The sequence below is a fragment of the Rhinoraja longicauda genome, chromosome 18 (genome assembly GCF_053455715.1).
Source record: "Rhinoraja longicauda isolate Sanriku21f chromosome 18, sRhiLon1.1, whole genome shotgun sequence".
NCBI lineage: Eukaryota > Metazoa > Chordata > Chondrichthyes > Rajiformes > Arhynchobatidae > Rhinoraja > Rhinoraja longicauda.
The window spans coordinates 34,699,817-34,717,817 of NC_135970.1; the positions used below are offsets into that span (position 1 = coordinate 34,699,817).

An 18,001-nucleotide genomic window follows, 5' to 3' on the forward strand; every position below is an offset into this window, starting at 1 on the left:
CTTTCTGCTGACTTGATGGCACGCGACAAAAGCTTTTCACTGTACGTGACAATAAACTAAATTAAATTAAAAAAACTAAACTAAACTAAATAGTCATAATGCGTGAAAATATGCCCTTCAGCCCAACTTGCCCACACTGACCAACATGTCCCATCCACTCTAGTCCCACCTGCTTGTGATAGGCCCATATCCGTGTAACCTGTCCTTTCCATGTTTCTTAAACGTTGCAATGGTCCCTGCCTCAACTACCTCCTCCGGCAGCTTGTTCCATGCACCCATCACCCTTTGTGTGAAAACGTTACCCCTCAGGTTCCTATTAGATCTTTCCCCCCTCACCTTAAACTTATATCCTCTGGGTCTCGATTCCCCTGCTCTGGACAAGAGACACAATCTACTGCTCTCATGATTTTGTACACGGGATGAGTGCAGCTTCAGTAACACTATGGAAACTCAACATCACACAGGATATTGCAGCCGGTTTAATAGGCACACCATTCCTTCACTCCGCACCACCATTGCACAGTCGCAGCACTTTGCACCACCCGTAGGTTGCACTACAGCAACTAGCCAACACTCCTCACGTGTGTTGGAAGGAACTGCAGATGCTGGTTTATGCCGAAGGTAGACACAAAGTGCTGGAGTAACTCAGCGGATGAGGAAATAGCATCTGGAGAAAATAGATGGGTGACGTTTCGGGACGGGACCCTTCTTCAGACTGGACTGAGGAGACCTTCTGATTCCTCAGATAGCGCATGTAAGAATTACGATTGTTGACTTTGAATACCATGACCATCACCCGGAGCAGAAAGAATGCCTCTCAAAGATGAGAATAATGACAGACTAATAGAGAAGATCTAACTGCCTCCTTGTTACTTTGAGAGCAGTTTTTGCTTCGTTCTACTTACTGCATCATCGAGCAGCTTCCCTACAGTCTTCTTTCCAGGGGATTTAGTCGGAGACGGAGACGGGGATGGTGTAGAATGCGACTCTTCCTGTTCAATTTCTTTTTCTAATTTGACCAGCCCTGATGGTTCGACTCCAAACCTGGATGGCAAATGAAAGCAGTTCATGTCATATGTTGTTGATAAATATGTTGTTCAATGAATTGAGATACATACATTTAAGATTCCACTTTCAAGAAAGGTAGTTCGAGAAGAGGGGTCCTGACCCAAAACATCACCTATCGTAAGGTCATAAAGTCATAAGTGATCGGAGTAGAATTAGGCCTTTCGGCCCATCAGGTCTACTCTGCCATTCAATCGTGGTTGATCTATCTCTCCCTCCGAACCCCATTCTCCTGCCTTATATCATATCATATATATACAACCGGAAACAGGCCTTCTCGGCCCTCCAAGTCCGTGCCACCCAGTGATCCCCGCACATTAACACTATCCTACACCCACTAGGGACAATTTTATTTCTTTTTTACATTTACCCAGCCAATTAACCTACATACCTGTACGTCTTTGGAGTGTGGAAGGAAACCGAAGATCTCGGAGAAAACCCACGCAGGTCACGGGGAGAACGTACAAACTCCTTACAGTGCAGCACCCGTAGTCAGGATCGAACCTGAGTCTCCGGCGCTGCATTCGCTGTAAAGCAGCAACTCTACCGCTGCGCTACCGTGCCGCCCTTCTACCATACCGTACCTTCTACCCATAACCTCTGACACATGTACTAATCAAGAATCCATGTTCTCCAGAGATGCTGCCTGACCCCGCTGAGTTACTCCAGCACTCTGTGTCCTTTTTTAGCTCAATCTTTATTTGATTGTACGGACTGGTATGGCGTTTGTGCTGAAGCGTATGATTTTAATTTAATTGTTTCTATTCATATGCAATGCTTGCCAAAATTCACATTAACTTTGAAACCTCAGTGATACTGATATGATATACATTCCACGGGGATGGAAGCAATTATACAAAAATGTGCAAGCTGGAGAATAAAATGGTTCATAAATTTTAAACCTCATTGTCAAATTAATGATGGCTGCACCAAAAGCATTTCAACTGAAGGGTTAAAATGTTTTTTCAAGCTGAAGATGAAAACGGTACTGCAATATGCACGACAATGTCACAGTGGCAACATTATTCCATAGTATAGAGAAAAAATGTCATCTTTTTGCTTTTGATAATAAACTGTGAGCAATTGTAGGATGACCTCACACATAAGATGTTCTTTTAGTTTAGTTTAGTTTACTTTGGAGATCCAACATGGAAACAGGCTCGACAGCCCACCGAGTACACGCCGACCATCGATCCCCGCACACTAACACTACTCTACACACACTAGGGGACAATTGACAATTAAACCAAGCCAATTAACCTGCATATCTTTAGAGTGGGGGATGAGAGCGGAGCACCCGGAGAAAACCCACGCAGGTCACGGGGAGAACGTACAAACTCTGTACAGACTGCACCCGTGGTCAGGATGGAACCCGGGTCTCTGGCTCTGTAAAGGATCCGACTCTACCGCTGCGCCACCGTTTCTTTGAAAGCTCCGGACAAACACAGGGGATTGTGCTTAATACATCTCTTTAGAAACCAGCAGCATTTTAGGTTTATTAAGGCCATTTAAAGAGGGCAAGAAACATAGGTCCACATAGTCAATTGACAGTGGGCCCGTGATAGATCTTGAGACTGGGAGCCGAAGTGACAGGAATAAGGGGTGCTGACAATGCTCCTCATTCCAGTTTATTCTTTGTGATATTGTACCCTTTTTACGACACCCTCCAGCAATCCCTTTAAGAAATGGTGGTTAAGTAGCTTAAGGAACACGGTTTCCTGCTTTGAGCCTGAAGTCAAGGCACACTGCCAATGAACTCCCTGACCAATCTGTTTTTGTTCAGCTTTGAAAATGATGGGAGAAACACCTGTCAGTTCCTTTGAAATGCCACTGGAAGAGTCTACGTCTTAACTCTGCTGGATTAATGTCACAAATATCGCAACTTCGAACCAACATAAATGCACTGTCAGAAGCCGTTGCATAAATGCAAAATGTTTGTTGCTCTTATTAATTCAGAATTAGACTGCATCTCCTAATTATCACTTCCCCAGTCCAAACAACCGATTGTATATCCGTTTCTGAAATGAAGTTTAACATATGTCTGGTGCCTCTCTCCACTATTGAACGCTAACCAAAATGGCTTTGACATATGGCATTGATTCAAGCATTTCAATCTGCCTGATACTCTCACTGTAGCTGAAGTACAGAGTGCATATCTTCTTTCTATCCATTAAAACAGCAGCCTGACAATGGCACAGCACCACCATACATCTAGATCTACAATTCAGTCATGGAGATGGAGAGCCAACCCTTTTAAGAAATAGATTTGAAGACGATCTGCCATTTTGAGATGACTTGTTTCTGATCACTTGTTCTATATGCATTAAGAAGAACAAATTGAAGGAATCACAAAATGCGTAGGAAGGAACTGCAGATGTTGGTTTACACCGAAGATAGACACAAAATGCTGGATTAACTCAGCGGGTCAGGCAGCATCTCTGGAGAAAAGGAGTAGTTAATGTTTCGGGTCGAGACCCTTCTTCAGACTGAGAGGAGCCTCAAATCTGAAGAAGGGTCTCGACCCGAAAAGCCACCTAGTCGTTTTCTCCAGAGCAGCTGCTTGTCCCATTGAGTTACTCCAGCATTTTGTGTCTATCTTCGGAATCACAAAGTGCTGGAGTAACTCAGCGGGTCAGGCCACATCTCTGGAGAACATGGATAGGTGACCATGAAGGGGCTCTTCATCAGACTGATTACGTGAACATCTTCAGACTAAAGGGCACCGACTCAAAACTTCATATAAATGTTTGTCTTTTACTTAGGGTAGGGAAATCAACAACCAGAGGACATAGGTTTGAGATTTAATAGGACCATGACTAGCAAATTTATCGCTCATTGTGTGGTGGGTATATGGAGCGAGCTGCCAGAGGAGGTAGTTGAGGCAGGTACTATAACAGCATTTAATATACACTTGGACAGGTACATGGATAAGAACAGTTTACCAGGCATTTGGCACTATCTTAGAAGGGGCATCTTGGTCAACATGGATGGGCTGGGCTGAAGAGCCCGTTTCTGTGGTGGATGACCGTATAATTATAATCTGAATTTGCTTGTAGTGGTCTTATATCTTAGTGTTGTGCATTTTTTTCATTCTACTACATTATCAGGTTGCGCCGCTGAGGCCGTTTCCATGCTGCATGACACAATGACCACATACTTAGATAATACACAATAGACAATAGGTGCAGGAGTAGGCCATTCGGCCCTTTGAGCCAGCGCCACCATTCAATGTGATCATGGCTGATCCTTCTCAATCAGTACCCCGTTCCTGCCTTCTCCCCATACCCCCTGACTCCGCTATCCTTAAGAGCTCTATCTAGCTCTCTCTTGAATGCATTCAGAGAATTGGCCTCCACTGCCTTCTGAGGCAGAGAATTCCACAGATTTACAACTCTCTGACTGAAAAAGTTTTTCCTCATCTCCATTCTAAATGGCCTACCCCTTATTCTTAAACTGTGGCCCCTGGTTCTGGACTCCCCCAACATTGGGAAAATGTTTCCTGCCTCTAACGTGTCCAACCCCTTAATAATCTTATATGTTTCGATAAGATCCCCTCTCATCCTTCTAAATTCAAGTGTATACAAGCCTAGCCGCTCCAGTCTTTCAACATATGACAGTCCTGCCATTCCAGGAATTAACCTAGTAAACCTACGCTGCATGCCCTCAATAGCAAGAATATCCTTCCTCAAATTTGGAGACCAAAACTGCACACAGTACTCCAGGTGCGGTCTCACTAGGGCCCTAAACAACTGGTAAACTTCAGTTTAGTTTAGAGATACAGTGCGGAAGCAGGCCCTTCGGCCCACCGAGTCCGTGCTGACCAGCGATTCCCGTACACAATCCCGTACATTATCCTACACACACTAGGGAGAATTTCCAATTTTACCAAAGCCAATTGACCTACAAACCTGTTTGTCTTTGGAATGTGGGAGGAAACTGGAGCATCCGGAGAAAACCCACGCAGGTCACGGGGAGAACATACAAACTCCAGACAGACTACACCTGTGGTCAGGATCAAACCTGGATCCCTAGCGCCGTAAGGCAGCAGCTCTACCGCTGTGCCACCGTGCCACCTTATCTGCATTAAAATCCATTATCACAGTTTTATCCAATGACAACTTGTCAATAAATACTACTTTGTTAATGTAACTATTTACACTGTTTACTGCGCCATTTTTCTTTGAGCTGTCCACAAACTTCGATGCATTGCACTCGACACTGTTATACGTCATTAATAAATATAGTGAATAATTGATCCTTACAAAACAACATGGTTCATTTTCAAGTTGATTACAAACATTTTCCCTGTGCAGTCTTCACGAGCAACCAATCTAACCAGGTTAATGATACTCCATCAACTGCATAAACTTTGGTGATAACGGAGAATACAATGTGGAACCTTTTGTCAAGCTATTTCCCTGCCAAATTTCCATTTCCCCCCAAAATCCGGTTATACTTGTTGAACATCCTTCTCAAATGTCTTTATTGTGAACGAACAGCAGTGTATAAATGCAAGTATTACCTTGATTTATGTCTAACCAAAAAAGTAGTTTGTTTATTTTACTGAAGTTGTATTTTAACTTCACTTCACATGTCACTGCAAACCGAGTTCTTCTTGGCAGCAAAGTTAAAATAACACCTCACAATTTACACTGTATTTTGAATATCTTTACATCATGCGTATGATGTTTTTCAAGAAAATTTAAAAAACTTCTCTCAGCAGAGACCAAGTTGCGGTTTTAAACCTGAGCAGAGAGTTTTTATTTTTCTTTAAAAATGTCATACTTACGATACGAAAATATTCAAAATCCAATGTAATTTGACCACAAAAGGCTTTGTTGTAAATGAATCAATTCTCTGGTACCAGTCTCAGAGCAGCAGCACAACTTAACCAGAACCCAAGCTATTGTTCCTTAAGTGAGGCTCAAATGCTGAATTGTTAGTTTCTCTTCATTTCCCTTTGGTAGAATAGTACAACACAGTGCTACAAATGATAAATAATCTGGTTATCAATCTTCCTTCAGGCATCCACAGAATGAAAAGATAGCAGAGAAGGGATCAAATCCAGAAAAGTGATTAGAAAATATAATGAAGAAGGGTCTCGATCCGAAACGTCACCCATTCCTTCTCTCCTGAGATGCTGCCTGACCCGCTGAGTTATCCTAGCATTTTGTGTCTACCAGCGATTTGAACCAGCATTTGCAGTTATTTTCCTGCACAAAATATAATGGAAGTTTTTGTACATTAGTCAATTCTATATTTAGAGTCATATAGAGTCATAGTGATACAGTGTGGAAACGGGCCCTTCGGCCCAACTTGCCCACACCGGGCAACATGTCCCAGTTATTCGTCCCATCTGCTCGCGTTTGGCCCATATCCCGCCAAATCCGTTCCATACACCCACCACCCTTTGTGAGACAGTGACCCCCTTAGATTCCTATTAAATCTTTTCCACTTCACCTTGAACCTATGTCCTCTGCTTCTGGATTCACCTACTCTGTGCATCTACCCAATCTATTCCTCTTATACGCCTCAATAAGATTTCAGCCATCCTTCCCTGAGTACAACACAATCTACCCAAGAACTGAGTTTATTCTAAGCCAGGGACTATCTGAAGCACAGGATGTGTGACTTTAAACTTCCAGAGGTTGAATGCAAGCAGATGTTTGGTGTTCTTTGACTTTTGAATGTGAATATAAGCAGGGGATTAGATTTTCAATCAACTTATCTGCGAAGGGAAAGCTGTACAAACAGGAAAGGAAAAGACAGAGCACCAAAAAGCGACCCAGCGATACCTCACGTTTGGTTTCAAGCTGGAAAAGTAATGCTTTTTAAATTAGTATAAGCTGGAGATGTGTTAAAATTCACAGAATGTAAAAGGCAAAGTTTGAGAGATTCCTGTCATGGCCAGTGATTCACATCAAAGGTATGCACAGTAACAGCTAGAAAATAAAAGAAATAGTTTGGTTTGGCTCATCATTAATGGTAGCTAGGGTGAAAAGTAAATAGGGATAAAACAATAACTAGTTTAAATCATATTTGTCCAAATGCATTTCATTCCTGCATAAATGAAATTCGAGCTGCTTTCCTCAGTAACCAGCTCATGTGGCCTGTTTAATGAAAAGCCATCCAGCATCGCCATGATTGCTTAAACTGGATATATTCCTTTCCTGTGTGTCTGGAGAGGCTGACATGCTGTAAATCTTCTTATTCTCACCGGACCCCTTCCTGTACCTGGCATCACACTCACTTATTGCACTAAACAGTCTGCTTCTGTGCAGGAGCCTGCTTAGCATCACTTTTTTTTATGATTTAATAAACACGACAACTTTTAATTGCCTCTTGTGCAGAAAACAAATAATTGGTGTCAATAAAAGATAGAGTCATTTCTTCCAATTTTTCGATAATCATTGTTTAATTTAGTTTAGTTTAGTTTAGAACAACAGCACGGAAACAGGCCCCTCGGCCCATCCAGTCCGCACCAACCAGCGATCCCCGCACGTTAACACTACTCTACACGCACTGGGGACAATTTGACATTTGTACCAAGTCAATTAACCTACAAACCTGCACGTCTTTGGAGTGTGGGAGGAAACTGAAGATCTTGGAGAAAACCCGCGCAGGTCACGGGGAGAACGTACAAACTCCGTACAGACAAGCACCCATAGTCAGGATCAAACCTTGGTTTCTGGCACTGTAAGGCAGTAGCTCTACCGCTGCACCACAGTGCTGCCCACATAAGAATGTGCCATTGAATAAGAGGTTTAAGGTGCTGGGGGGGGGGGTGGGCGAGATTTAATGGGAACCTGTGGGGCATTTTTTTTAAAACAAAGTGTGGTAGGTAATTGGAACGAGCTACTGGAGGAGATAATTGAGGCAGATATGATCACAACATCTAAGAAACATTCAGACAGGTATATGGATAGGATAGACTTAGAGGGATATGGACCGAACACAGGCGGGCAGGGCTACAAATCTCCAACAGACCATCTGCCACTTCTCTGAACAGTTTTCGTTCCGTGCCCTGCGTTGTACCCTGGCTGGGATGCGCCGGCACCAGCAGGCCCTCTCTCTGACTCTCCCACAGCTCCGGGCCTCATTCACCCACACCTGCAACGGGCCCCAACTGTACTTCATCCTACGCCGGATCCACGCCCTCAACACTCGATTCTTCACCTACCTGGACTCCACGAAGGCTCGCAAACTATCCCGCCTCCAGACGGATGCCTCCACCGACACTCCTCGGCAGCGACTCGACCGCCCGCAGGCCCGCTACTCCACCGCTGCTCCGCACTGCCGGCCGGCCGGCACACCACGAGGCAGAGGCCTGCGGCGCCATTACTGCCACCAGGTGCAGTACCGCTCCTCACCGCCTCCCCGGGGCCGCCGACTGCCGAGGCCTACCTGAGGCCATCACCACCCACCGCCTCCCCGGGGACGCCGACCTCAACCGCCTCCCCGGGGCCGCCGACGCCGACCTCAACCGCCTCCCCGGGGCCGCTGCCGCCGACCTCAACCGCCTCCCCGGGGCCGCTGCCGCCGACCTCCACCGCCTCCCCTGGGCCGCTGCCGCCGACGCCGACGACGACCTCCACCGCCTCCCCTGGGCCGCTGCCGCCGACGCCGACGACGACCTCCACCGCCTCCCCTGGGCCGCTGCCGCCGACGCCGACGACGACCTCCACCGCCTCCCCTGGGCCGCTGCCGCCGACGCCGACCTCCACCGCCTCCCCTGGGCCGCTGCCGCCGACGCCGACCTCCACCGCCTCCCCTGGGCCGCTGACTGCCGAGGCTCACCTGAGGCTGCCGCCGCCGACCTCCACCGCCTCCCCGGGGCCGCTGCCGCCGACGCCGACCACCGCCTCCCCTGGGCCGCTGCCGCCGACCTCCACCGCCTCCCCTGGGCCGCCGACGCCGACCTCCACCGCCTCCCCTGGGCCGCTGACTGCCGAGGCTCACCTGAGGCTGCCGCCGCCGACCTCCACCGCCTCCCCGGGGCCGTTGCCGTCGACGAGCGAGGCCTCTGCACCGCCGCTGCCGCCCACGTCCTTCCCGACACCTTCACCGCTGCCGCCCACGTCCTTCCCGACCCCTTCACCGCCGCCCACGCCCTCCCCGGCCATCCGCTGACCGAGCCGACCGTCACTCACCCGGACTCCAGGTCCCCGCGGGCCTCCCCCAGCGACCGTGCTGACCCGCGCCGCTCCACCGCCCAGCAGCAGGTCACAGCCGTCGCTGTACCCGGCCCCCGGGACCAACAACAGGCTGCAGCTCCACCTGGCCCACACACACCGCGCTGGGCCCACAGCCCCCACCCCACCAGGCAGAGCCCCTCAGCACTGCTGGGTCCTACTGCCCACCCTCTACTACAGGTAACTGCAGCAGGGGTTCCACTGGGTCTCCCCCTTCCCCCTCCAGCCAGGCGACCCCCAGTACTCCCCACATCGGTTCTCATGCCCCCCTCTGCCCAGCTAACCCACCACCCCCCCACCATACATCCCCTCCACCTGCCCCCCTGCCTCCATCCGACCCCAACCCCCACCATTGCCGGGTGTTCACCATCCCCCCTGACCTCCCCCTTTCAGACACCGAACGGTCTGTCCTCAGCAGAGGCCTTACCTTTGTTCCCCTCCGTCCCCACATCAACGAGTTCCGCGTCCGCCATGACGTGGAGCTCTTCTTCCGCCGCCTCCGCCGCCGAGCCTTTTTCCATGGCAAGGAGTCCCGACCCACCACTGATGACCCCTTCTCCCGTCTCCAACGGACCCCCTCCACTTTTACCCCCCAGTATGGCCTACTACCCCCACTAGAACTTTTTATTTCAAACTGCCGGCGTGACATCGGCCGCCTCAAATTTTCCACTCCCCTGACTAACTCCAACCTCTCCCCTCCTGAACGTGCAGCCCTCAACTCACTCCGCAACAACCCGGACTTAATAATTAAACCCGCTGACAAGGGAGGGGCTGTGGTAGTCTGGCGTGCTGACCTCTACCGCACCGAGGCCAGACGACAACTATCAGACACCTCTTCCTACCTATCCCTGGACCATGACCCCACCGATAAACACCAGACCTTCATCACCAGCACCATCACCGACCTCACCAACTCCGGCGAACTACCCCTCAGTGCCTCCAATCTCATAGTTCCCCAGCCCCGCACGGCCCGATTCTACCTCCTACCCAAAATCCACAAACACAATTGTCCCGGCAGACCCATTGTTTCTGCCTGCTCATGCCCCACCGAACTTATCTCTACCTACCTCGACTCCATCCTATCCCCCCTGGTCAAATCCCTCCCCACCTACGTCCAAGACACCTCACACGCTCTCCATCTCCTGGATAACTTCCGGTTCCCAGGCCCCCACTCCCTCATTTTCACCATGGATGTCCAGTCACTCTACACTTCCATCCCCCACAAGGATGGTCTCGAAGCCCTCCGTTTCTTCCTCGACCGTAGAACCAGCCAATCCCCATCGACCAACACTCTCCTCCGCCTAGCAGAGCTGGTTCTTACCCTCAACAACTTCTCCTTTGACTCCTCCCACTTCCTCCAAACCAGAGGCGTGGCTATGGGCACTCGCATGGGCCCTAGCTACGCCTGCCTCTTTGTTGGGTACGTCGAACAATCCCTGTTCCAGACGTACACTGGCCCCATCCCCGAACTCTACCTCCGCTACATCGACGACTGCATTGGTGCTACCTCTTACACCCATGCAGAACTCACTGACTTTATACACTTCACCTCCAATTTCCATCCTGCCCTTAAATATACCTGGACTATCTCTGACATCTCCCTCCCGTTTCTGGACCTCACCATCTCCATCACAGGAGAAAAACTAGTGACGGACATTTATTACAAGCCCACCGACTCGCACAGCTATCTGGACTACACTTCTTCCCACCCGGTCCCCTGCAAAAAGTCTATCCCCTACTCCCAATTCCTCCGTCTACGCCGCATCTGCGCCCGGGATGAGGTGTTTCACACTAGGGCTTCCGAGATGTCCTCGTTTTTCAGAAAACGGGGCTTCCCCTCCTCCATTATAGATGAGGCTCTCACTAGGGTCTCTTCTACATCCCGCAGCTCCGCTCTTGCTCCCCATCCCCACACTTGCAACAAGGACAGGATCCCCCTCGTTCTCACCTTCCACCCCACCAGCCAGCGGATCCAACATATTATCCACCAACATTTCCGTCACCTACAACAGGACCCCACCACTGGCCATATCTTCCCATCCCCTCCCCTCTCTGCGTTCCGCAGAGACCGTTCCCTCCGCAACTCCCTGGTCCACTCGTCCCTTCCTACCCAAACCACCCTAACCCCGGGCACTTTCCCTTGCAACTGCACGAGATGCAACACCTGTCCCTTTACCTCCCCCCTCAACTCCATCAAAGGACCCAAACATTCTTTCCAGGTGAGACAGAGGTTCACCTGCACCTCCTCCAACCTCATCTATTGCATCCGCTGCTCTAGATGTCAACTTATCTATATCGGCGAAACCAAGCGCAGGCTCGGCGATCGCTTCGCTGAACACCTGCGCTCGGTCCGCATTAACGCAACTGATCTCCCGGTGGCCCAGCACTTTAACTCCCCCTCCCATTCCCAGTCTGACCTCTCTGTCATGGGCCTCCTCCAGTGCCATAGTGAGGCCCGCCGGAAATTGGAGGAGCAGCACCTCATATTTCGCCTGGGCAGTTTGCGGCCCGGTGGTATGAACGTCGACTTCTCCAACTTCAGATAGCTCCTCTGTCCCTCCCTTCCCCTCCTCCTTCCCAGATCTCCCTCTATCTTCCTGTCTCCACCTATATCCTTCCTTTGTCCCACCCCCGACATCAGTCTGAAGAAGGGTCTCGACCCGAAACGTCACCCATTCCTTCTCTCCCGAGATGCTGCCTGACCTGCTGAGTTACTCCAGCATTTTGTGAATAAATCGATTTGTACCAGCATCTGCAGTTATTTTCTTATGCTACAAATCTATTGTTTGGCCATTTAAGGAAGGAATGAAACAATGTGTTTCCCCTTCAGAGGCTCAAATCTTTTAAACTCTCTTTTTCAAAGGCCGGTAGAAACAATATCGACTTTAGAGGCAAATTCTTGATAAATAAGGGAGGGGGGGGGGGGGCGTTAAATGTTAACTGAGATTGTGCATGAAAGATTTAAAAAGGGGCCCGAGAGACTAACACTTTGACACAGAGTAGTGGTGCGTACGTAGAACCATCAGCCAGATGATGTGGCGGTGGGTACAATGACGGCATTTAAAAGATACCTGGACTGGGACACTGACGGAAAGCTCTGGAGGGATGTGGGTTGGGTGGGACTCGGTAGGTTGAACACATGGATGTGTGGTGCTGATATACCCGTTTGGGGCAGCGGTAGAGTTGCTGCCCCACAGCGCCAGAGACCCAGGTTCGATCCTGACTACAGGTGCTGCCTGTACAGAATTTGTACGTTCTCCCCGTGACCTGCGTGGGTTTTCTCTGGGTGCTCAGTTTCCTCCCACACTCTAAAGACGTACAGGTTTGTAGGTTTGTAAATGCCTCCTCAAGTTTTCTGACTGGTTATTGACATCAGGGCGGCACGGTGGCGCAGCAGTAGAATTGCTGCCTTACATCAAATGCAGTGCCGGAGACTCAGGTTCGATCCTGACTACAGGCCCTGTCTGTACGGAGTTTGTACATTCTCCCCGTGACCTGCATGGGTTTTCTCCGAGATCTTCGGTTTCCTTCCACACTCCAAAGACGTACAGGTATGTAGGTTAATTGGCTGGGTAAAATGTAAAAATTGTCCCTAGTGTGTGTAGGATAGTGTTAATGTGCGGGGATCGCTGGGCGGCGCGGACTCGGTGGGCCGAAGAGCCTGTTTCCGCGCTGTATCTCTAAATCTAAATCTAAAAAATCAGGCAAAAACAACAAAGAACACCTTGCATCCAATGGAACAAACTGTTCACATGTGGAAGAAGCACTTTCACCGTCTAAAAAAAATGTGGGATTGCAATCGATAGCCCTGGAAAATTCTCAGAAAAAATCTGCATTTCTCACAAAATCTTGCTGTTTGAAGAGATGAATCATGTAACTGGATATATTACAAGTCAGAAGTGTGGCTTTGGCAACACAAATGAGGTTAGGGGATAGACAGGAGGGGGGAGAAAGAGAAATCACCTTAGCTATTGCACAATCAGGAGCTTAATGTATCAAGAGGTGACAAATTCAGCCCATTAGGGCCCCAAAATGAATGGTTCCGATCTCTGCTTGTCTGCTGGAGGACATGGATAGGCATCGTTTTGGGTTGGAACCCTTCCCAATGCACACTGTCACCTATCCATGTTCTCCAGAGATGCTGTCTGAGCTGTTGTTACTCCAGCACTTCTTGTTTTATTTTAAAAGTAAGAAAACTAGTTTTTGATGAAATAAAAGTGACTTTTATATATTTTGAAATTATCTTTAGAATTAGGTCTGATTTCTTTAAACTATAGAGATGCACCGCAGAAACCAAGTCCACGCCGACCAGCGATCACACTGTATACGAGCACTATCCTACCGACTGGAAGCAATTTACCATTTTTTCCCTAGGCCAATTAAGCTACAAACCTATATGTTTTGAGAGTGTGGGAGGAAACCAGAGCACCCAGAGAAAACTCAAGCTGCCACAGGGAGAACGTTCAAACTCTGTGTACACAGCATCCATGGTCAGGATTGAACCTGGGTCTCTGGTTGCCGTAGGAAGCAACTCTACCGCTGTACCAATGTGCCGCTCCTAATTTCAGGAAAGCCTAACTGTTAGATCCTTGATTGACAACTTTTTCATCCTCGACTTTTTTATTATATAATTTTATAGAATGCCAATGGCTACAGAAATAGTGTAATCCGTTCAGCAATCCATTCTGCTCCATGGTCTTCTGTTACCTAACATGGGATGTTGCAGCCTATGCAAAACAAAAGGACCTTCCCTCGACAAGTCCTGCCCAAAGCAAGCATCACCCAGAATCTTTTCATAAGGTCAAAAGGAATAGGAGCAGAATTTCGGAGGACCTAACATGGTCCAATAACACTGCTGCGCTGGTTAAGAAGGCACAGCAACGACTGTTCTACCTAAGAACACTGAAAAGGTCTGGTCTACCCCAACAGCTGCTGACGACATTTTACCGCTGCACCATAGAGAGCATCCTAACACATGTCATCCCTGTGTGGTATCTCAGCTGCACGGAGGCAGAGAGGAAAGCTCTTCAGCGGGTAGTCCATAGAGCTCAGAGGACCATCGGAACACAGCTACCAGCCTTGGAGGGCATCTACAACACACGATGCCTCAGAAAAGCCATCAGCATCCACAAAGACTCTTCACACCCCTGCAACAGTCTGTTCGAACTTCTACCATCGGGCCGACGATACAAGGCCTTCTACGCCCGCACCTCCAGACTCAGGAACAGCTTCATTCCCAGGGCCATAGCTGCTATGAACCGGTCCTGCTGAGCCAGATGGTCACATCACACAGTGAACCGGCACAGATCTACTTGCACTTTATTCTGTTTTAAAACTGTTACAATTTGTTTCATTGGGTTGTTTAAATTAATACTGACTAGCTAATTAATTTCTTGCATCGTATGGGAGGCGCATTCCCAATCTCATTGTACCCCTGTACAATGACAATAAAGATATATTGTATTGTATTGTATTGTATTGTATTCAGCCATTCAGCCCATCAAGTCTGCTCCCCCATTCAATCATGGCTGGTCTATCTCTCCCTCCTAACCCCATACTTCTACCTTCTCCCCATAACCTCTGACACCTGTACTAATCAAGAATCTATCTATCTCTGCCTTAAAAATATCCACCGACCTGTCCTCCACAGCCTTCTGTGGCAAGGAATCCCACAGATTCACCACCCTCTGACGAAAGAAATTTCTCCTCATCTCCTTCCTAAAAGAACATCCTTTAATTATGAGGCTATGACCTTTAGTCTGAGAATCTCCCACTAGTCGAAACATCCTCTCCACATCCACTCGATCCAAGCCTTTCACTATTCTGTATGCTTCAATGAGGTCCCCCCTCATTCTTCTAATCTTTTTAGAACCCCTTTTACTTCTTCTTGGAATACTAATGCTTTAACGTTATGGATCTGGCCTCCGTCTCTTAGGATGTTTCTGTTGGGCAAGTTGCACTAGGAAAGAGGGACCTCTTTCATTTATTAGCATCGAGCCTGGGCAGCACTCCACTAATCACGATATCCTGGACATTAATGTGCACTCATCCCTTTCTACGGAAATTGCAAACAGATGATAATGCTGCAATTATTTTCAATGTGTCGCAATGCCAAGTTTCACTTGAGGTTCTTCAAGTTTATTATAAAATATCTTCTAATCAATGTAAATTTTAGTAAAAAAACCAAGCTATTTATCATTTCTCACCATTTTAATAAAGAATACTATTTTCTATGATTACGGAACATACATTTATTTCAGGAAGGATATAATAGGCTTCAAAACTTTGAGCACAGATGGAATATGCAATAAAAAGGAACTGCGGATGCTGGTTTATACCAAAGGTAAGACATAAAGTGCTGGAGTAACTCACTGGGTCGGGCAACATTCCTGAAGAAAACGGATAGGTGGTGTTTCAGGATGGGACCCTTCTTCAGACTGATTTTAGATCGCAATCAGTCTGAAGAAGGGTTACAACTCCAAAAGTCATCTATCCATTTTCTACAGAGATGCTGTCTGACCCGCAGAGTTACTCCAGCATTTTGTGTCTATCTTGACCACATAAGGAACCTGCATTTTGTTTGAACTTTACTTTCAGAACTTGAAAAGCAATTAGCCACATGTGACGGAGTTTTTCAGATGGTGAGCCATCTCACAGCTATCTGATATACACACAATGTTAAACAACCGGTTGATGTTTTTACGTTGGGGATATTTATCTTTGGTTGCAGTGTAGTTACGGATGTCGTTTCTGCCCTTTGTGCTTCAGTATAAAGTCATCCTACCCCAAATTAACATTTTAATTGATTCTATGGTTGGGACTCTAGTAATGCAGCAGTTTAAAGAACAATAAACATGACCTTGACGATATCGCCAAGAACTACTTTCCGACAAAAATATCTCAACGCTAGCCATGTATACACTTGCCATATTAGTTTCAAACCATGATGAAAATATTCTACATATATAAATATGTGAGTGTTGCACAGTGGCGCAGCAGTAGAGCTGCTACCTTATATCGTCAGAGACCCGGGTTCGACCCTGATTATAGGTGCTGTCTGAACGGAGTTTGTACCTTCTCCCTGTGGCCGCATGGGGTTTCTCCGGGTGCTCCGGTTTGCACCCACAGCCTAAAGACATGCAGGCTGCAGGTTAATGGCTTCAGTTATATTGTAAAATTGTCCCGTGCGTGGGATAGTATTAGAGTATGGGGATCACTGGTCGGCACGGACTCGGTGGGCTGAAGGGCCCGTATCTCTAAAGTCTAAAAGCCTAAAGTGTACATAGAGGCAAATTCATAAAGATAACACCTAGATTCAGAGGCAAGATAAAAATGGAATTTAAATTGGGGCTCCTCTTCACTGTGACCACAATGACCTAATGTGATAAAAATGTAATAAATCATTTAAAAATATCTCAAGCAGCAACTAACTCAAGAACTAATCAGGTACTATACTATGGTGTAGATTAACTAGACATGGAGATCAAAATGTCTCTATTTTCATAGATTTCTGCTGACTAGTGAATAAAAAGGCACAAAGTGCTGGATTAACTCAAGGGGTCAGGCAATATCTCTGGAGAACATGGATAGGTGACGTTTTGGGTTGGGACTCCTTATTCAGTCTCGACCCGAAACATTGCCTGTCCATATTCTCCAAAGATACTGCCTGACCCGCTCCAGCATTTTATGTATTAAACAGCATCTGCAGTTCTCCGTTTCTACTGAATAAAATACACTCATGGTGTCATTGAACTCACTCTTCACAATTTATTTCTGTAAGTACATTATGGATTTGGCTATGAAGATAGCCACAAAATGCTGATGGCCATCAGTCTGAAGAAGAGTCTCGACCCGAAACATCAACCATTCCTTCTTTCCAGAGCCATCAGTCTGAAGAAGGGTCTCGGCCCAAATCGTCACCCATTCCTTCTCTCCAGAGATGCTGCCTGTCCCACTGAGTTACCCCAGCATTTTGTGTCTATCTTCAATTTAAACCAGCATCTGCAGTTCCTTCCTACACAATGGATTTGGCTACATGTGCATTGCAAGTGTCCGGTGGGTAATGTGCATGGAAGATTTAAAAAGTGAGCATGCATTTTTGAATTTATTCCAAACTATAGGGTAGTTTCCGATTGAAATGTTTTCCCAACCTGCAGCGAGAAAAATAATCCTTTCCAATTTCTTTCCCTATTGTGGTTAGAAATATTCTTGTGACTCTCACAGTAACTATGCCACATCATTGCATAATGAACAGCTGTTTAACCTGCACACAAGATGTTGCAGAATATGAACTTGAACATCGCATTTCTTTTTAGTATTTACTGGTCTGCGGCGGATGAGACGAGCTCAAGTAATCAATCTTTTCCGCAGAGACCGTTCCCTCCACAACTCGTCCCTTCCTACCCAAACCACCACCTCCCCAGGTACCTTCCCCTGCAACCTATACCTCCCTTTACCACCCCCCCCCCCCCCCCACCCCCTCGACTCTGTCCAAGAACCCCGACAGCCTTTTCAGGTGAGGCAGAGGTTCATTTGCACCTCCTCCAACCTCACCTACTGTATCCGTTGTTCCAGGTGTGGACTCCTGTATATCGGCAAGAGCAAGCACAGGCACGGCGATCGTTTCGCTGAACATCTCCGCTCAGTCCACCAAAACCTACCTGATCTCCCGGTTGCTCCACACTAACTCCCCCTCCCATTCCCACACTGACCTTTCTGTCCTGGGCCTCCTCCATTGTCAGAGT

The 18,001-nt window shown here is 47.6% G+C and overlaps 1 protein-coding gene across 2 annotated transcripts in view; it reads right to left on the reverse strand.

Annotated features, from left to right (window-relative positions):
• gas2a (growth arrest-specific 2a) overlaps positions 1–18,001 on the reverse strand; it is an 85,161-nt gene that overhangs the window by 25,684 nt on the left and 41,476 nt on the right. For both annotated transcript variants that reach the window (XM_078415493.1, XM_078415492.1), the window contains exon 6: positions 906–1,044. In XM_078415493.1, the coding sequence (XP_078271619.1) occupies positions 906–1,044 (139 nt within the window). The remainder of the gene's footprint in view (positions 1–905; positions 1,045–18,001) is intronic.